Genomic DNA, 27477 nt, shown 5'->3' with positions numbered 1-27477 from the left:
ACACACACACACACACACACACACACACACACACACGCGCACGCAGCAACACTCACCCCCCCCCCCCCCACACACACACACACACAACATCATGACACCCCCCCCCCCACCCACACTCACGCAGCAACACTCACCCCCCCCCCCACACACACACAAAAGCATGACACACACACACACACACACCCCCCCACCCACACTCACTACACAAACGCACACACACACACACACACACACGCGCACGCACCAACACTAACCCCCCCCCCCCCCCCACACACACACACACAACAGCATGACACATTAAAAAGCTAGCAACATCACTGCATTATAGATCTAGGACAGAGTTCATAGATTTAGAACACATAGAATCAAAAACATAGACCTGGAACTGCTCAAATTCACCGCTCCACTTCGAACCAAGGTTTGATTTTTGATTTTTGCATGCCATCATGTTTGGTGGGGCAGACAGGGCATTTAGGGGGGCATTGCCCCCCCTTGCCTATGCCTAGATCCGGCCCCGGCCATGGGGGTTTAAGTTTTCAGTAGGAAAGACAAAAACAATGTTCTTTACTAGGAAAAGAATTGGAGATGAGGTTAAATTAAAAATATACAAACAAGAACTGGAAAGAGTCAAGCAGTTTAAGTTATTAGGAATATGGTTTGAAGAAAGATTAACATGGAACATACACATCAAGAAAGTTGAGGAGAAGTGTAAAAAGGTTCTAAATATAATGAGGTGCCTAGTAGGAAAGGAATGGGGGGCAGATAGAATGGCGCTAAAGGCCATTTATAATGGATTAATTAGGGCCATAATAGATTATGGGAGTGTTGTGTATGGTGCAGCAGCAGATACACACCTGAAGAAATTAGATAGTATTCAATACCAGGCATTGAGACTATGTACAGGAGCCTTTAAATCGACACCTATACGGCAGCGTTACAGGTGGAGATGGGGGTCATGCCCATAGATTTGAGAAGACTGCAGTTGTCAATCAATTATTGGGTAAATTTAAAGGGTCATAAGGAGGACCATCCAGCAAAAGAGATATTAAAGCCTAGCTGGGAAAAGGAAAAAAAGGAAGTAAATAACTTTGGATGGACAGCAAGGAAAAGAGCAGAAGAAATAGGAATTGAGAAACTGGAGTTTAGTCCAACAGTGCCAATGCCAGCAGTGCCACCCTGGATTTTACCAGATGCGACAGTTGACTTAGGTATATTGGAAAGGAGAAGGAAGGAAAAGGAATTTGTATGTAATGCGCAGAGTGTCCAAGAACATATGGAGAAATATTATAGCTATGTCAAGATCTACACAGATGGATCAAAAAGTATAGATGGGAAGGTAGGGGTAGCATTTTGGGTTCCAGAATTTCAGGTGAGGGTGGGTAAAAGGATTAGTGATGAGGTGTCGGTGTATACAGCAGAAATGGTAGCAATTCTACTAGCAATACAGTGGATAGAGGAGATTAGACCTTTGAGTGCGGTAATATGCTCAGACTCAAGTTCAGCTTTACAGAGTATGCAGTATAATAAATCTGAAAGTAGACCGGACATACTACTAGAAATTCAACAGGGATTATACCGAATAATGATGATGGGCATAACGGTGGTGTTGGTATGGGTGCCAGCACACATTGGAGTAAGAGGGAATGAGGAGGCAGATAGAATAGCAAAGGAGGCCACACAGTGTGTAGACGTAACAATGAAAGTTAATATTAGCAAGATGGAGGGTAAGAGTATTGTAAAAAGAAGGATGAAAGAAAGATGGCAAAAGAGGTGGGAGGAGGAAAGGAAGGGAAGATGGTTTTATAACATTCAGAGGGGAGTAGGAGAAGTGAAGGGAGCAGGAAGGAACAGAAGAGAGGAGAGGATAATAACGCGTTTAAGACTAGGACACACAGGTTTAAATGGAAATTTACACAGGATAGGGAAACATGACACAGGACAATGTGATCATTGTGGAGAAGAGGAAACAGTGGAGCATGTGATGATGGAGTGCAGGGAATACGTAGTGGAAAGAAGTCAGTTAAAAGAGAAATTAGCAGAAATTAAAGAGAGATATGAATTAGTAGATATATTAAGGAAGAATTCAGGAAATAGGTGTTATAAGTATATATTAGAGTATCTTAGGGAAACAGATTTAATTGGGAGAATCTGAACGGTTTTCTGTTTTTGTTTTTATTTTTATTATTTTGTTTTCTTTGTTTTGTTTTGTTTACGTTTGTTTTATTACAGTAATATAAGGATCAGTATATATGGGTGACTCAGGAATCCAATCACACGTAGGGAAAGTAAAGACGAAGTAAAGAGTTAAGTAGGTGGCGGTAATGCACGAGTATGTTTGCCAACCGCCAATAAACCCGAATAGAAGAAGAAGAAGAAGATGAATGACGTCGCACGGAAGTAAACAAGTCTGTCTGGCTGACGTGGGAAGGAACAGCAACAGTGTTCTGTTGTTTTCTAACAAACAGGCTGCCACTGACAGAACAGCTGCTCACCAACCTGAACATATTGGACTCATTGGGTTCAGCATCTGCCTCGTTAAATAAACGGGACATTTGATTACTTCTTTGACCCGTTATAACTAGACTTATATAGACGTCAACGAGGCGTCGTCCCACTCCCGAGTCCAAGTCGAGCGCAGATCCGTGGAGGAATCAAACGTAGGGTTTATAAACTAAAATGGCGGAAGTCGACGAGGCCAGCAAGCCGATGTTCGCGGGGCTGTCGGACGTGTCCATCTCGGCGGACATCCCCGTGGAGGGGGACATCTCCGTCCCCGGCGTGGGCTCCTCCGGCAAGCAGGACGATGACTTCTCCACGCTGGACGAGCCGGTGAAGGACACCATCATGAGGTAAAAGACCTTTTTTACTGTAAATGCTATGTCTTTTTTATTTTTTTATCTTATATTTTTTTGCATATTAGGCTGTGTTTTATTTGTCTGTCATTTAATGTTGTATGACTGTCATACAACATTAATTTAAACTACTATCATACTATGACAGTAGTTCTCAAAATTATTCAAGTCAAGGACCCCCAAATTGACACTTCCATTTGATGACATTTCTGGGTCCATTTGATTCCATTTGTACACTCTCTGAGTTACATACCCATAAGGGTCCATTTGGATCTAACTATCATTTAGCTGGGAACCCCCTGGAACTCCCTCAAGGATCCCTAGGGGTCCCCGGACCCCACTTGGAGAACCACTGTTGTATGATATGAATCGAGTAAAAGGGACCCCAATTTAAACAAGCCATTGAGCAGTCTTGTGGTCTTTATCCTTTTAGTTGACCTCATCATTTAACTGCCATGTCCTGTATTTTTTTTCCTATGCGAACTTCTAACAAAGTGTTCATTCAATCATTCAATCAAGGGACCTGAAGGCGGTGGGGAGCAAGTTCATCCACGTGATGTACCCCAAGAAGAACACGGCGCTGCTGCGGGACTGGGACCTGTGGGGCCCGCTGCTGCTCTGCGTCACCCTGGCCGTGATGCTCCAGGGCGGCTCGGCCGACAGCAAGGACGACGGCGGCCCCCAGTTCGCCGAGGTGTTTGTGATCATCTGGTTTGGCTCCATCATCATCACCCTCAACTCCAAGCTCCTGGGCGGCACCATCTCCTTCTTCCAGAGCCTGTGCGTCCTGGGCTACTGCATCATGCCGCTGACCGTGGCCATGGTCGTCTGCAGGATAGTGCTCATCGGGGGCTCCGGGACGGCCAGCTTCGTGGTGCGCCTCGTCGTGGTCACGGCCTCGTTCGGCTGGTCGACGTTCGCCTCCACGGCGTTCCTGGTCGACAGTCAGCCGCCGAACCGCAAGGCGCTCGTCGTGTACCCCATCTTCCTCTTTTACTTTGTCATCGGCTGGATGATCCTCACGTTCTCGCCGTCGCAGTAGCGTCACTGGGACCTTTTTGACTCGTGAACTGGAGTAATTGAACTCGGCAGTCATGATAAAGATGTGAAAGAATGAGAAGACGACATTGATGTGGAAGGTGAAAATAACCTGGACTACTCAAATGAGTATTTGAGACTTTGTTTTCTTTATTTTTTGGTGGTTGGGAGAGCCTTCTGAAACAGCATGTAAACCATTAAACCAAACTATTGAAACAATGTAAATTCTTTTTTTGGTGCCTGCTCCACCAAGTATCTTTGTACCTATATACATGGTTGAGGTCACTTGTTTGACCCTCTGTTGCAGAAGGACTCAAGGAGATGATAAAATTGTCCACTCTGTGCTTGGCCTGTGTCTTTTGGTATGCTGAGCTTTAGGGCCGACGCATACTCCACGTTTAGAGACAAAAAATCTTCGGTTCGGCTGTCTAAACTACAATCTGACGACATTCAGAGTTTCGGGGTGCAGAGATTTTGTGACTGTGTAACCGAACCGAAATAAATTTGGCTCTACAAGTGGAGTGTGCATCGGCCCTAAGGCAAGTGTAATGTACAGCCAACTCAGTGTGTCAAGAGTTGTGAATGAATACCGAATGAATGTCTCAAAAAAGGGGACACTAGGCACCCTTCAGAGCGCATACTACTTATAATGGCTTTAGAGAACCCTCTAATGGCTGCATTCAAGCTAAAATCTGTGATAGTAGGCAAAGCCATGCCTACATGGTCCCTCTGTAGGTTGGAACACCTGATAAAGCAATCCGTGCAATCCGCATTTGGGTGCCTGCCACCCCATTGAAGGAGAAACAAAGTGTTTAAGAAGTTTGACTTTTTAGAAAGTTTAACAATTGCATGAAAGTATGGGAAAACAGAATTTGCGTGATATTTCCTCCTATGCAGCACATGCATACATTTTCAACTGACATTCTACTACATTCTACATTCAATCTTGAGATGAAACCTTGGAACCGTGATGCTAGCCTAACAGCAACTGTCAGATAAACTGGAAAGGAAAATATTTGTGAATTGTATTAGAACATGGTGTCCAGATACCTTTGCGCACTTTCACTCCATGTTTCTGTCTATCCACTATCCACCATCCCATTGTACCAAGTACCCATTCCTTCCTACCCAGAATGACTGATGTATCCTAGCCTTACGTGATGGCTGTTCCTTGATTTATTTCTCTGGTTGTTTTCTCATCTATGTTAATTTGTTTAAATTGCTTATGTGTTCTGTAGATGGTGTAACATACTTAATACCTTTTACAGGGGTGTTCCCCAAAAAGATCCATAAAACTCTCTTCTGTTCTGACACAATCATTTGTTTACTTATTATTTAGATACACATCGAAGACATACAAAATACTAAAATAAATACCACTAATTTCATGGCGGTATTCAACCCACCCTCATTCCTGTCTGGTCTTAGAAGCCACAATTAAACATTAATGTATTTACATTTCTTCATAGGCTGCAAAGGTTTTTGTAGTGTGGTCAATTCAAAATGAGATAAGAGTCAACATGATGGTATCTGTTTGCCATAATAAAAGTATAAAGGATAAAAAGATCAACCACATTTTGGAAATGAATTCCTCTATATCACATCATTTAATCAACACCTAACCAACCTGTCTGAGGTGGATTAGGCATGGACAACACAGTTTGATTAATTGTTTAATACTTCATTGTTGCAAGTTGTGAGCTTGTAGATCTATTTTCAGTGAATGGTCATCTATTTTTGCACAATGTTTGCCTATTATGGAATGCACAGAATAGGGATGCTAGCTTTCACTTTCTTTTAACTCTCCCAATCCAGTGTGGAATATTGGGGGAATCCTCCTTGAGATATAAGAAATGATAAGGGAGGGATGTGTTTGATCTCTTATCGACCACAACCATTAGCTCTACTGGAAAGTACAAACAGTGTTAATTTAACTCTTTGATCTAGAAGTGAATATTTAACCCCTAACAGTGCACCCTCTTAATTTGTATGCTCTTCTAGCAGTGTATATTTCATAATTTGTATCCGTTAAATAAGTAATATAAATGCTCCATGCTAAACTAGAAGAATTTACATTTGAGTGTTGCAGGTGCTTTTGTGTACTCTTCGGGAGGAGTTACTTCCGACAACTTCTGATAGTATGAATGACTATTTTTACGCTGTGGGGGCGTCAGCTCCACCAGTGCCCCACTGGCCAAAGTACTCGACAGCACACAAAACTGAAAGCATGCCACACAGTCAGTTGTCCCAGAGTAGTCCCATTACAGCATAGGATGGAAGTGGGAAACCCCCTCCCAAAGCCCCACCTAATCATCATTAATAGTTTCACATTATACCAGCAGAGCACATTCACTGCAGTTCTTCGTTTGGAACCTCAGTTTGCAGTTTTCTGTTGGTGTGCTTGCATCCAAAGTAAGTTGATGTTCAGTTTTGACTTTACGTACTTTAGCCTTTATGCTCATACTCTGTTTTGAGCTATTATTGCAATATTGTACAGTTTAGAATGTATTATTGTATATTTTTATGTGTTTTGATGTACCTTGATCATTCCAACTATTTGATTCATGTACACTGTATTTTCTGTCATGTTCTATGTTGATTCATAGGAACCACTTACCACACCTTTGCACACGTGGAGGGTAACAATGTAATAACTTAACCTGCTAATGTGTAGTGTGACAACAGCTCTAAACTTCTTTTCAGATGTGTTCAACCATGAAGAGAAAAGCCATGTGGCCTATACGTTTTAAGGGAAGGAGAGAGAAGAAAGAGGAAAGGGTACCCATTTTAGATGATGACAGGGTAGATGGTAAGATCTTTGGTTTGTTATTATGTTGTGCTTGTAAACTACATGCACAAACAGCACTGTCAGTGCATAATGGGTACATAAATGTGCTTTTTAAAATTAGTTATAAATAAGCAATATTTTGAAAATACCGTTCATTCATAAAGGTTTCAGCACTGTAGTCTACATACTGCATGCATTAAACATAGACTTTTTGGGGAAATGGGGTCCAGTCTAAATTCTAAAGGATTGGGTACTTTGTATAGGCCAAGGTTCGATATCTTGAACACATTTGGACACTAAATACCCTTTAAAATATCATAATAATATTAGATTAGAAGGACATTTTATTTTGTCCTAAGACAGAAGCAAAGACATCATTTAAAAGGTCATGACCTGCAGATGTGAATGTTGTGGGTGGTTCCTGTTCATCACAGGTGCCCTTGGAACCTTGACAGTGAGACATCTTTGAAGACTTATAAATCAGCAACAAAATGTGCTAGAGGCAGGCCGGTGTATGGTAGAAAAAATATGATTTCAAGTTTCAACCTCTTACCAACAGCAAAGATAAAATCTAACTAAACAGAGACTTTCCTCATAGCCCAAAACCTACTTACAACAGTGTTACGTGCCAAAAATAGCCAATCTATAAGCTCACAACTCATCACATGCGCAAATCAATGAACAACAAAATGCGTGCATCAAACATCTAACAAATGTTCCACATTTGCAACTTAGAAATATGCATTTAATATTTCATAATGTTTAATTAAAAACTAATACCATTCATGTTATTTGACCACACAGGGAATACTGATACGAAGAAGGCCTCAAACACTCCTCCTAATACAGAGAATCCCAACCACTCTGAAATGCAGCATGGGTTCGACAACAATAACAATTCAGATCAAGAAAGCCCAATTTGCATCATGCAAGAGTCATTAAACAAGCACTACCCCAGGCTGCCAACAGGGGGTGATGTGACATTCGACTTGAAAAAGCACCTGTCAATAGTGCAGGAGACCATCCTTAATGAGCTTAAGAAGTGGGCTCCCCTGTTCACGCAGGATAATAAGTTACTGGGGTGCCTGATTGACCGCTACCACCGCCTTACATGTGACCAGCTCCACAGCCTACTGAGTCACGTCACCTCAACAAAGGAGGGGTTCACACTTCTCGACTGGGTGTTACATACGTACCTGACTCTGAGGTATGTCTCTTTTTCGTGATCGACACACACATTGAAATACAGAACATCTTAATTCACCCTTTATCTCTTTCTCTTCTCGCTGCAAAGTCGTGTTTCATCTTCACAACAGGAGCAGAGCCAGCATGGTGTGATATTGTGGTGTTTTCTTTGTCTCAGTGATGATTTTATGGGACACACTGGCATCCAGGATTGGAGAAAAAACTTTGACATACTCCTGCTGACAGACTGGACACAACAGGCACAGGGCAAACTCCTGGTCAATTTGCAGGTACAGTAGATATAGCTTAGGGTCCTGTCGGACTCTGAGTGAACATACACAAATCTAGAATGTAAATGAAACAATAGGCCTACTCTATGCTTAAAGGGGAAGACCACCCATTTTCAATATTGAACTATGTCATTAATATACCTAAGAGGAGTTGTGTGGAAATAAAAAAAAAGTTCCCCCTCTTCTGTGTTGCCTAGAACTGGAGGATTGATTTTGGGGTTTGTATTGCAAATTACAACTTGATGACATCACACATTGTACTTTACAATACAATCCCCAAAATCAATCCTCCAGTTCTAGGCAACACAGAAGAGGGGGAACTTTTTTTTTTTTTCCACACAACTCCTCTAAGGTATATTAATGACATAGTTCAATATTGAAAATGGGTGGTCTTCCCCTTTAAAGCATGTGATAGCTTGAGTTAACACCTTCTTTTTATACAGTTTATAAACCAGGGTTAGGGTTAGGGTTAGTTAATAGTTTATAAACCATTTGAGAAATAAGCCTGTAGGTTTGTAAGTGTCACAACTCACTTTGTTTTTCCATAGAGGGATATGTGCACGTCACTAGAGAGAATCCTTCAGGATGAGAACGCTGAAATAAACACAGATCTCTCTGCAGATGATGAAGCCTTTGTCAAACTATATCTGGATGTAATTCAGGTATTTAATTATTTTCCTGATTATATTGTCAGACATTATCAGACGAATTTGTGGTGATAAATGAAGGTTACAGTGTCATAAGAAAGTACCTGTGATTTACAAGGGAAAAATAGTATTGGTACAAATTCAGTGAAAATCTTTATACCATATTGAAGATGAACAGAATGTTAATGACTAACTGCCTGTCTGCTACTGAAGGTTCTGTCCAGTTGTTAGCTCAGAAGCTTTACATCACAACTAATGCTTCAACTTGCCACATCCTCTCTGTAGTGCACCAACGCAAACCTCAAACGAGCAGAGGAAATCAGTCCAGCTCTGTTTGGCAAGGTCAAGACAGTCTGTTTCCAAGAGCTGCACAAGTTTGTCAAGAGGTGAGAGTGAGAGATACTCAACCAATTCCATTTGGAGATTGAATAAAATAATATTAATAATCTTATGGTGGTGTCTTAGAACCATTTATTCTGTGCCCAGGACCCATCTTTTGCTACTGACACAGGTGAGGGAGATTGGGCTGCCCTCCCTGTCTCTTTTAAACTAGTTGGGTCCCTATTTTATTTTTTGGCTTTTGAAGTGATATGCATTGTGAGATTGTCAATCTCATAGGAGTCCCTGGCTAAAAATGTATTCAAATGGGCGTCCACGGTCAAATACATATCAATTTGGGGGTCCTTGACAATAACATGTTTGAGAACCACTGCTCTGTTAACTTAGAATAACTTTATCAGCCATTCTCACACAAAATAAAATAAATCTGACTTGGTAGATTACTCACTGTTCAAACAGAAAAGGAAAAAAAAAATCTAGAAATAAAAACATACAAATATAAAATGATAGTGGTTTCTAACAACAAATGTACCTTTTTTTACTCAGGTACATTCATTCTGAACAAAATAGCCTGGCAAAACAAACCAAGATGAGCCTGACAGGTGCAATGCACCTCATCAAGACTGTGAAAACCTGCAATGAACTCAAGTGAGTACTTTGACCAAATTGTGCTAATTAAATCATCAACTGTGACAATGGTGAAGACATTTGTTTAAGAGGGAAATACATACACAATACAATATACCTTTATTGGTCCACTTTTACATTCTCAGAGTTATTAAAGGACAACTTTGTTTTTTTACAACAAGGGTTCATATTGTAGATTGTAATTAGAGAAAAGATAAGATGAGTGTTTTCATGTGTACTGCTTTCTATCATTTTCAATTAACAACAATGACATGAGGAGAAGAGCTGTAATTTTGAAACCTGCAAACTTTGTTGCAGGTTGTATGTCCAGGATCATGGCAAAGGTGTTCAACATTATCCCTATGAGGAAACTCTGTCAGTGCTTAAGGACATGGAGGCCTTTTCTTCAGAGGTTTTGATGTTAACACTTGGTGGCACGGCAAAGGTACAGTAGCTAAGCTGTTTCAAAGAAGTATTCTCTCTGGCCCGGATCACTGGCGTAGTGGTCCGGGCACCTAGTACCCTAAAATGTCGCCTGATAGCGTGTCGCAAGTTCGAATCCCACTCCTGGTGGCTTTTGCCCATCTCTCTCCCCATTTCCTGTCAGCCTACTGTCCAAGTCATAAAAAAGCCTATCTAAAAAAAGGTGTAGTCTCATTCTTTGATCACAGTGCATGAACGTTTGATGCAAACGCAAAAAAGCAAAATGCTCAAGCAAATTCCAAGTTTTCAGGTTTTTCAAAGATCGGACAAGCTCACAGCATGTTGTGAGCTTGTAGATGAGCTATTTTTGTACAACCATATATTTGAGTAGTTAAACTGTCATGTAACATCAAAACTCAAAAGAGTTGATTGCATTAATAATGGAAGATGGATGAATGGAGACTTTTGCGATAGTTACTGCAACCCGGGACGAATAAGAGATGCAACATTGCTTTTTTTCGCCCACAGAGTTGCCTGAAGACATATTTCAAGAGAGATGACAAACAAATATTCATCCTGATCGATACAATGAAGCAACTGTTCAATAAGGTTCCTAATAATCTGGATCTGTATAAGGTACATATACTATTACATTTTAAACACTGAGATGGTAAGAAAGATTATGGCTAATCTCATTTTAGGGGAAACATTTCCATAATAAATACAGTATTCAACTCTCTCTCTCTCTTTCCCTCCTTATCAGAGGTTAGTGGATGAAACGTACCAGAACATATGCCATGAGTATCTTAGACACCTGGTCCAAAGTAACCAGAGGAAGTTGGAGAAGAACTGGAATAATGATGTTGGTACAAGAGTCACCCAGGATGCTGAGCTGCTACACTCCACCTTCTCAGAGCTGGTAACACACACACACACACACACACACACACACACACACACACACACACACACACACACACACACACACACACACACACACACACACACACACACACACACACACACACACACACACAATTTAATTGGCCCATGTTGTGTGAGGTCCCCACTCCCCAGCCTGTATACCATGTGTCATGTTATACATCAAATTTGAGCAAATTTCCACACCGCAAAACAAAAGAGTACGGAAGTACTGACGTCACTTCCGCTACCCCTGGGTCACAGACGTTTTTTTTTCTATTGAAAATCCCCATAGAGGGGTGCCCGCTGGCCTACTGGTCTAGGCCCATACCACATAAGCATTAATGCCTGACGGCGTCGCCGGTTCAATTCCCAATCCAGACCACCTTTGCCGCATGCCTCTCCCCATCTCTCCCCCCATTTCCTGTCAGTCTCCTGTCCTGTCCAATAAAGGCAAAAAAATAAACAAACTCAGCCTGGCAATTCTGCCAGGTTTGATAATGTCTGTGTTTGGATTTACAAATATATATATTATATTCTTTTGTACTGGATGAATTTGTAATTCTTCACCGTCAGCTGATGCTTCATGTCCATAGGAAAAATCGCCCCTCTGATTTGTTAATTTTTGTTCTCATAGTTCTTCTATTTCTCTATGCTATGGATGGCAAATTTCCACAGAAAAAATAACTGTGACCCAGCAGGATAGCGCCCTTTAGTGGCACTGATGTCAGACTTTGGTGCTCTATTAAGCATAATCAAGGATACTTTATCTATAATCTGACCTCCCTGTTGTGTGTGTGTTAGAACCCAGATGTGGGACAGTGGAACTGGACTCTGTTGAAGGTCAGAGAGCTACTGGACTACAAGGAGAAAGACACACTCTCTGTCACAGTTGCTGAAATACTGTCTGCGAGCCACAAAAAATAGTAAGTCGCATTGATTTCCCCCAAATATACAGTATATTGTTAGGTGACATCCTGTATAGGGCCCCTTCTTCCGCCCAGCACAAAGCATTACAAATGTGATTACTAGTTTGCTACCAACGCATTTGTCATTTTTATGCCCAGCACTCACATTGTCTAAGAACCAAATTATCTTGCAACATTTTAGCGCATGATTTATTGGTCTTAAATAAGGTGTGGCCTGCCCTGGAGAAAACAGGGAACACTGCTATCTTATGCACAGTGAGAAGCGCTTGTGCTTAGTTCAGCTTTTAGTTGATCTTAACTACCGGCACAGTGACGGCAGAGATATTTCCTTTCTATTTAGACTATTGTCACATGTTGTTACCTTGTAGATCTGCTATTTTCAAAAGATCTTGTATATATTTTTTTTTACAATTTTGAATATTTTTGAAACATTTTAACACATCTTTTAATGTGGTCTCTGGCACAATGTTTTCAGATGGGGGCCCGCGGGCAAATGCATCTCTATCGAGTTGAAGCCTCATAAAAAGAGTAGCAGATCTACAAGCTCAAAACGTGTCGATTTGTGCCGTATTTCGAGCTTGTAGATCTGCTACTTCTGATGCTTTTCATATGGTACGAGCAAGTTGGGCATTGATTTACGAAAAAACACAAACTTAGAATATGGAGATGAGAGCTGGTTTCGGCCCGACAGCAATGATATCAATTTGCGGGTCCTTGACATGAAATGAGATGGTGTTTGATCTCATTTACAGTGTAGACGTGGAGCTCCTAACCAAGCTGCTGAGATGGAGAGGAGGGTTGTCCCACAGATGGATCACTGAGGTGTTGGACACCTGCCTGCCTGATGATCAAACTAGACCTACTGACCGGCTCCACTGGCTGCTCTGTTGCTTGTAGATCAGCTATTTTCACTATAGTTTTGTGCGACAGTCATGTGAGATGAAGCCGGGCTTTACTTTACGGGAAAAAAAAAGAAAAAACATACAAATTTGAAACTTGGAGATACAAGGGTTTCTGCCCTATAGTGACTGCTGCATTTGCTATGACTTTGTGGTTATTGTCTTTTTATTTTACATTTTTGTTGTTGGCATGTACGGTAGTTTTTTATGACATGGTTATATAAATTACAGTGCAGAAGAGTACTGCATCCTGTACAGCAGGTTTCATATTTTGTTTTATTTATTTAACATATTTTAATGTGTCTTATTTGTTTACGTACTTTTTTACTTGACTTTATAATGTTTCCTTTTGTTAATGTTTTATGTAGAGCACATTGAGTTCGATTGAAGAGGACTACCTTCCTAACCTAGGACGACGGTAGCCTGGTAGCCTTTCTTTTTTTTGCCAGACCCATGAAATGGGTAGGCCTACATAAGCAAATGTCTGTCCGGGTTTTCTATATAAAGGGTATATATGATGATGACATGATGATGACATGGGGTCTGGCACAACCAGGTTGACCTGGTCTAGTTTTTTTACTGGAACTTTAGTTGCACTGACTGACTGACTGTCATGTGACTAGATGACGTAATCGTTGCCGTCAAGTGATAATCCAAAAAAACAAAAACAACCCCCTTCCGGCCCTTCAAAATAATAGCGGCGGCCTATGGAGGAAACGGCGTGGCACCGAGGCACCAAGCAAACCTTCAGATTAAGAGGCAGTAGTTGTGTTAATACATACAGTACGGTTGAGGTCACGTGTTTGACCCTCTGTTGCAGAAGGAGAGATGATAAAATTGTCCAGTCTGTGCTCTTTGTCTGTGTCTTTTGGTGTGCTGAGCTTTAGGGCCGATGGATACTCCACTTTTAGAGCCGATTTAAAAAGAAAAAAAACTAAACAATATTATGTAATTCAGAGGTTCGGGGGGGGGGGGGGGGCTACCTATAATTTGGCTGTTCTGTGTAGGCACGTCCACACAGTATACAAGCTGTAAAGAGTGGAACTCCCCTGCCTAAGTGCCTATAGCGGCTAATGGGAGAGTCAACAAAGTACTACTGTATTCTTCCGGCGTTTAGGTTTGTCCCGTTGGTTAGTGCCTATCACTCGGAGTTCATGGCGAACCATGAACCACCTGTATTCCATGAACCACCTGTATTCAACCCTTGTGCACGTGACCGGGCAAAATGGCGCTTCGGTCATCATCCTAAAGCCACTTCCGGGTTATTCCCTTCATATGGGAGTGGATGGGATTCCCAGAAACCGAACCTAAATAAATTTGGCTCTAAAAGTGGAGTGTGCATCGGCCCTTAGGCAAGGCACAGCCAACTTAATGTGTCAAGAGTTGTGAATGAATACAGAATGAATGTCTCAAAAAAGGGGATACTAGGCATCCTTCGGAGCGCATACTACTTATAATGGCTTTACAGAACGCTCTAATCATGGCTGCATTCAAGCTAAAATCTGTGATAGTAGGCATAGCCATGCCTACATGGTCCCTATGTAGGTTGGAACACCTGATAAAGCAATCCGTGCAATCCACGCTTGGGTGCCTGCCACCCCACTGAAGGAGAAACAAAGTATTTAAGAATTTTCACTTTTTAGAAAGTTTAACAATTGCATGAAAGTATGGGAAAACAGAATTTGTGTGATATTTCCTTCTATGCAGCAGGGATATGACTTGATTGATAAACCTGTTTCCCATACATTTTCAACTGACATTCTACTATATTCTACATTCAATCTTGAGATGAAAACTTGGAGCCGTGATGCTAGCCTAACAGCAACTGTCAGATAAACTGGAAAGGAAAATATATTTGTGAATTGTATTAGAACATGGTGTCCAGATACCTTTGCGCACTTTCACTCCATGTTTCTGTCTATCCACCATCCCATTGTACCAAGTACCCATTCCTTCCTACCCAGAATGACTGATGTATCCTAGCCTTACGTAAACAGAATGGCTGTTCCTTGATTTATTTCTCTGGTTGTTTTCTCATCTATGTTAATTTGTTTAAATTACTTCTGTGTTCTGTAGATGGTGTAACATACTTAATACCTTTTACAGGGGTGTTCCCTAAAAAGATCCATAAAACTCTCTTCTGACACAATCATTTGTTTACTTATTATTTAGATACACATTGAAGACATACAAAATACTAAAATAAATACCACTAATTTCATGGCGGTATTCAACTCACCCTCATTCCTGTCTGGTCTTAGAAGCCACAATTAAACATTAATGTATTTAGATCATTTCTTCATAGGCTGCAAAGTGTTTTTGTAGTTTGGTCAATTCAAAATGAGATAAGCGTCAACATGACCATACTTTGGAAATTAATTCCTCTATATCACATCATTGAATCAACACCTAACCAACCTGTCTGAGGTGGATTAGGCATGGACAACACAGTTTGATTAATTGTGTAATACTTCATTGTTGCAAGTTGTGAGCTTGTAGATCTATTTTCTGAGAATGGTCATCTATTTTTGCACAATGTTTGCCTATTATGAAATGCACAGAATAGGGACGCTAGCTTTCACTTTCTTTTAACTCCTCCAATCCAGTGTGGAATATTGGGGGAATCCTTGAGATATAAGAAATGATAAGGGAGGGATGTGTTTAATCTCTTATCGACCACAACCATTAGCTCTACTGGAAAGTACAAACAGTGTTAATTTAACTCTTTGATCTAGAAGTGAATATTTAACCCCTAACAGTGCACCCTCTTAATTTGTATGCTCTTCTAGCAGTGTATATTTCATAATTTGTATCTGTTAAATAAGTAATATAAATGCTCCATGCTAAACTAGAAGAATTTACATTTGAGTGTTGCAGGTGCTTTTGTGAACTCTTCGGGAGGGGTTACTTCCGACAACTTCTGATAGTATGAATGTCTATTTTTACGCTGTGGGGGTGTCAGCTCCACCAGTGCCCCACTGGCCAAAGTACTTGACACTTCTTATTATAACTCTATGACTTGACAGCACACGAAACTGAAAGCATGCCACACAGTCAGTAGTCCCAGAGTAGTCCCATTACACGATTACAGTATAGGATTGAAGAAGTGTTCCTCCCTTCCGATCCACCCTCCCCCAGTCATGGATAAAAACTTCTGCTGCTCCAGCTCTCCGAACAAGATATGCTACCTGCTGCAATAGATGCTACCTGCTGAGCCAACTAATCATCATTAGTTTCACATGCTACCCAATAAAGCAGAGCACATTCAGTGCAGTTCTTGGAACCGCAGTTTGCAGTTTTCTCTTGGTGTGCTTGCATCCAAAGTAAGTTGCCTTGATGTTCAGTTTTGACTTTACGTACTTTAGCCTTTATGCTCATACTCCGTTTTGAGCTATTATTGCAATATTGTACAGTTTAGACTGTATAATGTATATTTCTATGTGTTTTGATGTACCTAGATCATTCCAACTATTTGATTCATGTACACTGTATTTTCAGTCTTGTTTTATGTTGATTCATAGGAACCACTTACCACACCTTTGTACACGTGGAGGGTAACAATGTAATAACCTAACCTGCTAATGTGTAGTGTGATAACAACTCTAAACTTCTTTTCTTTCTTCTTCTTCTTTGAAAAGCCATGTTGCCTAGAAGTTTTAAGGGAAGGAGAGAAGGGGAAAGGGTACCCATTTTAGATGACGACAGGGTAGATGGTAAGATCTCTGGTTTGTTATGTTGTGCTTGTAAACTATTATGCACAAACAGCACTGCCAATGCATAATGGGTACATAAATGTGCTTTTTTAAAATAGCAATATTTTGAAAATACCGTTGATTCATAAAGGTTTCAGCACTGTAGTCTGGAAAATGGGGTCCAGTCTAAATTGTAAAGGATTTGGTACTTTGTAGAGGCTAAAGTTCGATATCTTGAACACATTTGACACTAAATACCCTTTCAAATATCATAATTTATGTATGTATGTATATGTTTGACTGATTTGATCTAGCTTACTCTGAAATGGTCTGAGAAAGTATGCTATGACAGAGCCTTAGATTAGAAGGACATTTTATTTTGTCCTAAGCAAAGACATAATTTAAAAGGTCATGACCTGCAGATGTGAATGTTGTGGGTGGTTCCTGTTCATCACAGGTGCCCTTGGAACCTTGACAGTGAGACATCTTTGAAGACTTATAAATCAGCAACAAAATGTGCTAGAGGCAGGTGTATGGTAGAAAAATTATGATTTCAACATCTTACCAACAGCAAAGATAAATTCGAACTAAGACTTTCCCCATAACCCAAAACCTAATAGGCTTGCAAGGTGACTTACAACAGTGTTACGTGCCAAAAATAGCCAATCTATAAGCTCACAACTCATCACATCAACAGCAAATCAATGAACAACAAAATGCGTGCATCAAACATCTAACAAATGTTCCACATTTGCAACTTAGAAATATGCATTTAATATTTCATAATGTTTAATTAAAAACTAATAACATTCATGTTATTTGACCACACAGGGAATACTGATCCTCCTAATACAGAGAATCCCAACCACTCTGAAATGCAGCTTGGGTTTGACAATAACAATTCAGATCAAGAAAGCCTAATTTGCCTCATGCAAGAGTCCTTAAACAAGCACTACCCCAGGCTGCCAACAGGGGGTGATGTGACATTCGACTTGAAAAAGCACCTGTCAATAGTGCAGGAGACCATCCTTAATGAGCTTCAGAAGTGGGCTCCCCAGTTCACGCAGGATAATAAGTTACTGGGGTGCCTGATTGACCGCTACCACCGCCTTACATGTGACCAGCTCCACAGCCTACTGAGTCACGTCACCTCAACAAAGGAGGGGTTCACACTTCTCGACTGGGTGTTACATACGTACCTGACTCTGAGGTATGTCTCTTTTTCGTGATCGACACACACATTGAAATACAGAACATCTTAATTCACCCTTTATCTCTTTCTCTTCTTGCTGCAAAGTCGTGTTTCATCTTCACAACAGGAGCAGAGCCAGCATGGTGTGATATTGTGGTGTTTTCTTTGTCTCAGTGATGATTTTATGGGACACACTGGCATCCAGGATTGGAGAAAAAACTTTGACATACTCCTGCTGACAGACTGGACACAACAGGCACAGGGCAATCTCCTGGTCAATTTGCAGGTACAGTAGATATATTGTAGCTTAGGGTCCTGTCGGACTCTGAGTGAACATATACAAATCTAGAATGTAAACTATAGGCCTACTCTATGCTTAAAGCATCTGATAGCTTGAGTTAACACCTTCTTTTCATACAGTTTATAAACCAGGGTTAGGGTTAGGGTTAGTTAATAGTTTATAAACCATTTGAGAAATAAGCCTGTAGGTTTGTAAGTGTCACAACTCACTTTGTTTTTCCATAGAGGGATATGTGCACGTCACTAGAGAGAATCCTTCAGGATGAGAACGCTGAAAGAAACACAGATCTCTCTGCAGATGATGAAGCCTTTGTCAAACTATATCTGGATGTAATTCAGGTATTTAATTATTTTCCTGATTATATTGTCAGACATTATCAGACAAATTTGTGGTGATAAATGAAGGTTACAGAGTCATAAGAAAGTACCTGCGATTTACAAGGGAAAAATAGTATTGGTACAAATTCAGTGAAAATCTTTATACCATATTGAAGATGAACAGAATGTTAATGACTAACTGCCTGTCTGCTACTGAAGGTTCTGTCCAGTTGTTAGCTCAGAAGCTTTAAATCACAACTAATGCTTCAACTTGCCACATCCTCTCTGTAGTGCACCAACGCAAACCTCAAACGAGCAGAGGAAATCAGTCCAGCTCTGTTTGGCAAGGTCAAGACAGTCTGTTTCCAAGAGCTGCACAAGTTTGTCAAGAGGTGAGAGTGAGAGATACTCAACCAATGTCATTTGGAGATTGAATAAAATAATAATAATAATAATCTTATGGTGGTGTCTACAGCGCCCTACACACAGTTGCGACAGCTATCGTGTCCGTATAGTCTGAGATTGAGGGGAGGAGGGGCAGATCCAATGCATTGTCAATGGAAGGTTTTTTTTTTTTTTTGTCGTTGCCGTGTCTCTTGGCCAAAAGACAGTCTGTGGTTGAGCTAGAGACACGGCAACGACAAAAAACCAAACAACCTTCCATTGACAATGCATTGGACCTCCCCCAATCTCCCCCCCATTCTCAGACGATACGGAGAGATATTTCACGCATATTTGTGAGTCTGGCCTTAGAACCATTTATTCTGTGCCCAGGACCCATCTTTTGCTACTGACACAGGCGAGGGAGATTGGGCTGCCCTCCCTGTCTCTTTTAAACTAGTTGGGTCCCTATTTTATTTTTTGGCTTTTGAAGTGATATGCATTGTGAGATTGTCAATCTCATAGGAGTCCCTGGCTAAAAATGTATTCAAATGGGCGTCCACGGTCAAATACATATCAATTTGGGGGTCCTTGACAATAACATGTTTGAGAACCACTGCTCTGTTAGCTTAGAATAACTTTATCAGCCATTCTCACACAAAATAAAATAAATCTGACTTATCTGACTCTGACTGGTAGATTACTCACTGTTCAAACAGAAAAGGAAAAAAAATCAAGAAATAAAAACATACAAATATAAAATGATAGTGGTTTCTAACAACAAATGTACCTTTTTTTTTTACTCATAGGTACATTCATACTGAACAAAATAGTCTGGCAAAACAAACCAAGATGAGCCTGACAGGTGCAATGCACCTCATCAAGACCGTGAAAACCTGCAATGAACTCAAGTGAGTACTTTGACCAAATCGTGCTAATTAAATCATCAACTGTGACAATGGTGAAGACATTTGTTTTAGAGGGAAATATATATACAATACAATATACACTATATACTTATTAAAGGACAACTTTGTTTTTTTACAACAAGGGTTCATATAGTAGATTGTAATTAGAGAAAAGATAAGATGAGTGTTTTCATGTGTACTGCTTTTTATCGTTTTCAATTAACAACAATGACATGAGGAGAAAAGAGCTGTAATTTTGAAACCTGCAAACTTTGTTGCAGGTTGTATGTCCAGGATCATGGCAAAGGTGTTCAACATTATCCCTATGAGGAAACTCTGTCAGTGCTTAAGGACATGGAGGCCTTTTCTTCAAAGGTCCTGATGTTAACACTTGGTGGCACGGCAAAGGTACAGTAGCTAAGCTGTTTCAAAGAAGTATTCCCTCTGGCCCGGATCACTGGCGTAGTGGTCCGGGCACCTAGTACCCTAAAATGTAGCCTGATTGCGAGTTCGAATCCCGATCCTGGTGGCTTTTGCCCATCTCTCACTCCCCATTTCCTGTCAGCCTACTGTCCAAGTCATAAAAAAGCCTATCTAAAAAAAGGTGTAGGCTCATTCTTTGATCACAGTGTGCATGAACGTTTGATGCAAACGCAAAAAAGCAAAATGCTAAAGCAAATTCCAAGTTTTCAGGTTTTTCAAAAATGGCAATCGGACAAGCTCACAGCATGTTGTGAGCTTGTAGATCAGCTATTTTTGTACGATCATATATTTGAGTAGTTAAACTGTCATGTAACATCAAAACTCAAAAGAGTTGATTGCATTAATAATGGAAGATGGATGAATGGAGACTTTTTAGTTACTGAAACCCGGGACGAATAAGAGATGCAACATTGCTTTTTTTCGCCCACAGAGTTGCCTGAAGACATATTTCAAGAGAGATGACAAACAAATATTCATCCTGATCGATACAATGAAGCAACTGTTCAATAAGGTTCCTAATAATCTGGATCTGTATAAGGTACATACTATTACATTTTAATGGTAATGGTAGAGAAAGATTATGGCTAATCTCATTTTAGATTAAACATCCCACAGCCTTAATTAGAATCGCCCCAAAAAATAGTGTGTTTGTGTGTGTGTGTTTCCATCTGTAACTCCACGTTCAGCAGTTGTTCAATTGTCTAAAAAACATAATACAAAAATCAATAACGCATGTACCTTGCCCAACATCAACTTTATCACCTTCAGATGTGTCTCTACTTCTCATAATCCCCAAATGTTTAAAATATTTTCCCAAATTTTGGCCTGTAGGCGGCTGTCCTGTGATGCGATTTACATCACAAATGGGCGTTAACAAGCAGTGCACTCCCAGTCCCAACTGCCTGCAAGAAGAGATGGAGTGAGGGGGAGGGGGGCAGTTCCAGAGAGAGCAACATCACAGTCTGTCTGCTTCACACCAAGGGGCTGTAGGCTAGTTTCCATAATAAATACAGTATTCAACTTACTCTCTCTCTCTCTCTCTCTCTCTTTCTCTCTCTCCCTCCTTTCAGAGGTTAGTGGATGAAACGTACCAGAACATCTGCCATGAGTATCTTAGACACCTGGTCCAAAGTAACCAGAGGAAGTTGGAGAAGAACTGGAATAATGATGTTGGTACAAGAGTCACCCAGGACGCTGAGCTGCTACACTCCACCTTCTCAGAGCTGGTAAGAGAAACACACACACACACACACACACACACACACGCACACACACGCACACACACACGCGCAATTTAATTGGCCCATGTTTGTGTGAGGTCCCCACTCCCCAGCCTGTATAGTATGTGTCATGTTATACATCAAATTTGAGCAAATTTCCACACCGCAAAACAAAAGAGTACGGAAGTCCTGACGTCACTTCCGCTACCCCTGGGTCACAGAAGTTTCTTTCTATTGAAAATCCCCATAGAGGGACGCCCGCTGGCCTACTGGTCTAGGCGCATACCACATAGGCATTAATGCCTGACGGCGTCGCCGGTTCAATTCCCAATCCAGACCACCTTTGCCGCGTGCCTCTCCCCATCTCTCCCCCCATTTCCTGTCAGTCTCCTGTCCTGTCCAATAAAGGCAAAAAAATAAACAAACTCAGCCTGGCAATTCTGCCAGGTTTGATAATGTCTGTGTTTGGATTTACAAATATATATATTATATTCTTTTGTACTGGATGAATTTGTAATTCTTCACCGTCAGCTGATGCTTCATGTCCATAGGAAAAATCGCCCCTCTGATTTGTTAATTTTTGTTCTCATAGTTCTTCTATTTCTCTATGCTATGGATGGCAAATTTCCACAGAAAAAATAACTGTGACCCAGCAGGATAGCGCCCTTTAGTGGCACTGATGTCAGACTTTGGTGCTCTATTAAGCATAATCAAGGATACTTTATCTATAATCTGACCTCCCTGTTGTGTGTGTGTTAGAACCCAGATGTGGGACAGTGGAACTGGACTCTGTTGAAGGTCAGAGAGCTACTGGAATACAAGGAGAAAGACACACTCTCTGTCACAGTTGCTGAAATACTGTCTGCGAGCCACAAAAAATAGTAAGTCACCTTGTAGATCTGCTATTTTCAAAAGATCTTGTATATATATTTTTTTTACAATTCTGAATATTTTTGAAACATTTTAACACATCTTTTAATGTGGTCTCTGGCACAATGTTTTCAGATGGGGGTCCGCGGGCAAATGCATCTCTATCGAGTTGAAACCTCATAAAAAGAGTAACAGATCTACAAGCTCAAAACGTGTCGATTTGTGCCGTATTTCGAGCTTGTAGATCTGCTACTTCTGATGCTTTTCATATGGTACGAGGAAGTTGGGCAATGATTTACGAAAAAACACAAACTTAGAATATGGAGATGAGAGCTGGTTTCGGCCCGACAGCAATGATATTAATTTGCGGGTCCTTGACATGAAATGAGATGGTGTTTGATCTCATTTACAGTGTAGACGTGGAGCTCCTAATCAAGCTGCTGAGATGGAGAGGAGGCTTGTCCCGCAGATGGATCACAGAGGTGTTGGACACCTGCCTGCCTGATGATCAAACTAGACCTACTGACCGGCTCCACTGGCTGCTCTGTTGCTTGTAGATCGGCTATTTTCACTATAGTTTTGTGCGACAGTCTTGTGAGATGAATCCGGGCTTTACTTTACGAAAAAAAAAAAAAAAAAACATACAAATTTGAAACTTGGAGATACAAGGGTTTCTGCCCTATAGTGACTGCTGCATTTGCTATGACTTTGTGGTTATTGTCTTTTTATTTTACATTTTTGTTGTTGGCATGTACGGTAGTTTTTTATGACATGGTTATATAAATTACAGTGCAGAAGAGTACTGCATCCTGTACAGCAGGTTTCATATTTTGTTTTATTTATTTAACATATTTTGTATTTAATGTGTCTTATTTGTTTACTTACTTTTTTACTTGACTTTATAATGTTTCCTTTTGTTAATGTTTTATGTAGAGCACATTGAGTTCGATTGAAGAGGACTACCTTCCTAACCTAGGACGACGGTAGCCTGGTAGCCTTTCTTACTGGAACTTTAGTTGCACTGACTCTGACCTCTAAGGACCTTCCAGGGAGGGTGCTCTTGTGCGTCTTGCTGCGTTACCCTCTCGTTTCTTTCTTTTTTCTAGTTGTTTTTATATTGCACTGACCTTTGGACACTCTGCACTATTAGGTTGTGTTAGTAGTTTTGAGTATTTTTGCCATGTGTTTGACATGATGGTGAGATACTTGTTGCACTAACTAGCATTGACTGTTATGGTCACTTTGATTTGGGGGCACTGTACTATATTGATAGTTGGGCCTAAGGACACTTTATGTATGTGTGTGTGTGTATATATATATATATATATATATATATATATATATATATATATATATATATATATATATATATATATATACATATTATTCGTTCCCTTTCTTGACATACCTTGCTCTTACTGTAATCTGTTCTTGTTTTTTTATTTTATTTTTTCCTTCTCTGTAACTTTGTAAATAACCTTATACTGCTGTGCTGCCTCTGGGCAACTGATTTTCCCCCTTGCGATAATAAAGGTATCTATCTATCATCTTGCTGTACAAATAAACTAGCCTTACATCCAATGTAATACCAAGAACTAACACAGGATGGCGACAGAATGTATTTTAAAAGAGTTGGTGGAGTTCATTGATCACAGTTCACATTTATTGCTTAGCTAATCCCACTGTAAATGTTGAAACGTAGCTACACTGTCATTTATTGCAACATTTGCTCACATACAGCAAAAACAATAATAGAAACATACTTAATTTCCACATATAGGGGAGAATGTGGTAAGATAGGTCACTTTTCACTTAAGTTGTCCTGGAAGCAAGGCAAAATGAGATAGGATCTACCCTTATTTCAGGATGTCTTCTATTAATTGAAATTATGAGTAAGCTTCTATGATAAAGGGCCATCACAATATTACTTCTAAAACAAAGTGGTCCTGTGGCCCAAATTTCCGTAAACTTAAACAAATAGGCTAATATCCATTTTGCAAACGGTCTTATTTCTCTTGTTAATTGTTATTTAAACAAACCAATTACAATTTACGGTTCAAACAGATCGGTAAAGATGAAATCGCAAATATGGTGCACGAAATGAGACAACGCTAGGCACACATAGGCCTATAGTAGCATGTTCCCCCATGCATCACAAGGGCATTTTATTAGACCAGTGTTATTTGGAGCGGTGCCAAGTGCCAACTGCTCCAGTACGGCTTAGTGTGTATGACCATGTGTTTTTTCAAGTGTTTTTCCATTGTACCAAATACTGATATTGGAACACCAACGTGTGACATCATGTTGGTCTATCAGCAGCACCGCTCACTTCACACCGATTATTTTAAATGTATAGATTGAATGACATCTTTAGTCTTTATTTCTCATGTAAAACATATATGCATTGCATATACAACAACATGTGTATGGCCCACCATAATCAAAAGGACAAACTCAAAAAAGCTGACAGCTTGTTTCCAGTGCGGAGAGTAGGCTATATGTCCAAACCAAGACTATATTCTTGGTTTAGACATATAAAATAATGATATTTCAAAAAAGATCCAGCCGCCAAAACCAGCAATGCTTTCTAAATAAATCCCTTTGAATTGAATTGTATGAAGTCATGTATTGAGGTGAGTGCGTAAAGTGCAGTAAGCGTGTGTGTGTGTGTGTGTGTGTGTGTGTGTGTGTGTGTGTGTGTGTGTGTGTGTGCGTGCGTGTGTGTGCGTGTGTGTGTGTGTGTGTGTGTGTCCAAGAAGGGCAGACACACAATGAGGTTCTATGCCTTCCAATACTATTGCTCAAGCACACTATTGGATGGCAACACTAGCTTCCGGTAGGATTACTCCCTCCTGACATTGGGAACTGAACCAGCTACTGTTATAAATGTCTTTCTGACCTTATATTTTCTTTTTCCAGGCAGGGCACAGGGAGAGACAGGACGCTGAAGGCCATAGCTGCTGGTATGTGGTCAACACATTAATGAACCCCAGGATACTCATGCACAGTAGTTGACTTTCTACCTTTAGAAGAATCTGACACCTCCTGTCACCTTCCGCAAGAAAGAGCCTTTGACCCCAAATCCCCACTGATAACAAACTGTTCATGGACGCATTTCCTTTATCTTCACACGAATCACACCAATATGAAAACATTGGCGGACTTTCAGGAAAGAAGGGGCACTCTAGCAATATCCTCACATTGTTTCTGCTTAGTAGGTAGGCCTATATCCTTACTCAGTTTAGAAGATTAGACCCATTACGGCAAGTTTTGGCTAGCCAGATTGCGGTAAATTAAGCTCATGACAAATAAACTGGAAATGGGAGTGAAGATTCCCGACAACTCCCCTGAAGAAATTTGTAATTTATAGGTATTTGGTCACTTTACTTAATGTAATGTTATTTGTTAATGCTAAAACCGGCAAATCCTGTCCATCAGTCCGTCCGTCCATCCGTAACGCCTCAATGTCTATAGCTGTTCTGACATCACATTGTTGACTGTCAAGACTGATGACTATCATCACCTGGATATTCATGCCCAATTGCCCATATGGAGATCCCTGATGTCATCAATAATAAGCCCATATCTGGGAATGCCCATATATTAAGCTCATATTTGGCAATACCCATATATGGACTCTCCATATATTGCCAAGACAGAATTCATTTGCAAATCAAGACTGCTGACTATATCATCACCCTAGATCTCCATATATGATTATGAAGATCACGACACTGACCTCATCAAACCCTGGATAGATTATCCATACATGGAGACGACTGGATCATCACCTAGATCTCCATATATGGAGCTGGTGAACACCTCTACATCTGACCTCACGGACTCCATATATGGATATAACTGACCTGTTCTGACATCACAGTGATGACTCAGGTCAGGAGAAGGGTATACATGCCAAAGCATTTGTGCACGCGCCCATGTGCACACACCCACGTGCGCGACCTTGGTCACTTCTCGCCCTTAGGGTGTCTTACTGGTTATATTTGCTGTTCCAAATTGCATTTCTGCTTTGGCCCAAGGAGGAGCAGTTTTAGAAGCTTTTGGTCTTGTCACGTGTCAAGACACTAGGCAGACACGCATTGGAAATGCATGCCCCTCCTGTTATGCAATACTTGTTGTACCCTCTTGGCTCAATTATCTGTCTGGAAATTAGTACAGCAGGCATGGATGGGCATGTTCACCAACACAAAGAATAACAAAAAATAGAAAACTCACAGCACCCTTGGCATGGTGGTGTCCAGCTCTCCACCCACTGCTCTGTCTGTTTTCAACTGGCAGCCTTTTATACAGAGCTGAGCGAGCTTGGAATCCACGATGTCAAGGGGTTTATTCTAGATCTAGATTAGAACATACAATACTTAAATACATATTGTTGCTGTCGGGCAGAAACCTCTTATCTCCACATTTTCACAGTCTTTTCGTAATGAATGCCCTTCATCATACAAAAGCAAAAAATATAGCAAATCTACAAAGTGTGTTATGCTTGTAGATCTGCTATTGTACTCAAATAATCTTGCACTCAGACGTATTGACACCTCTGGTCGTTGCTGGTTGATAACTTGATATTGATGAAAAAATGTGTATCAGGGGCTTAACCTGCCGACGCTGGTGAATGCTAACCTGGTGAATGTTAACCACTATGCCTAAACCCAACCCTAACCCAAACCTCAGTAAAACTACACTAAAACCTAACCCTAACCCTTAGTTGAAATGATGTAGAAAATATTGAGATTTCCCCGTTTATTCCACAGTTTGGGGGCCAGGAGGGCGAATTGTCTAGAACGAGTGGATTTTTGTCCTGGGGTTTTCAGCCAAGGTTCTGTCAGCATCCCTGAGTTAGCTGATCTGTCGTGCCGTGGCAGTTGCTAAAGTGCACATGCCGGGAGGCCAGTGAGGAGAGAGTTAGAGTAGTCAAGTTTTGATATGACTGATGTCTGGATGAGGAGCTGGGCTGACTCCTGTGTGAGGAAGGGTCTGCTTTTTAAACTGCTTTTATGTTTTATGTCAGCGGAAAAGAGAGCAGAGAGAAGCCTCCCCCAGGTCGGCACAGAACCGCTGGCAGTGATGCAAATCGGCATGATTGGCACGCATGTTCAATGGGTTTGTGTTGTGTGTGACGTCAGACCATAGCTCTGGTCAGCCTATGAAAATGGT

General features: G+C 40.7%; 1 protein-coding gene across 1 annotated transcript; it reads left to right on the top strand.

Annotated features, from left to right (window-relative positions):
• Positions 1-1702: 1702 nt before the first annotated feature.
• On the top strand, positions 1703-5189 carry yipf6 (Yip1 domain family, member 6). Its single transcript, XM_080750212.1, has 2 exons — positions 1703-2849; positions 3372-5189. Exons 1-2 carry the CDS (start codon positions 2677-2679, stop codon positions 3892-3894), a joined length of 696 nt encoding a protein of 231 aa, XP_080606338.1. The 5' UTR covers positions 1703-2676; the 3' UTR covers positions 3895-5189.
• The last annotated feature ends 22288 nt before the right edge of the window (positions 5190-27477 follow it).

This window comes from Nannobrachium achirus, assembly GCF_963921795.1.
Source record: "Nannobrachium achirus genome assembly, chromosome: 20".
In the NCBI taxonomy this organism is placed as follows: Eukaryota; Metazoa; Chordata; class Actinopteri; order Myctophiformes; family Myctophidae; genus Nannobrachium; species Nannobrachium achirus.
This window is presented reverse-complemented; position numbering and strand designations above follow the sequence as displayed.

Excerpts from the sequence above, each read along its gene's own strand:
- yipf6 (XM_080750212.1), top strand. The coding sequence starts at position 2,677 with ATGGCGGAAGTCGACGAGGCCAGCAAGCCGATGTTCGCGGGGCTGTCG. Across the intron at positions 2,850-3,371 it reads GTGAAGGACACCATCATGAG|GGACCTGAAGGCGGTGGGGA; the intron begins GTAAAAGACCTT and ends CATTCAATCAAG.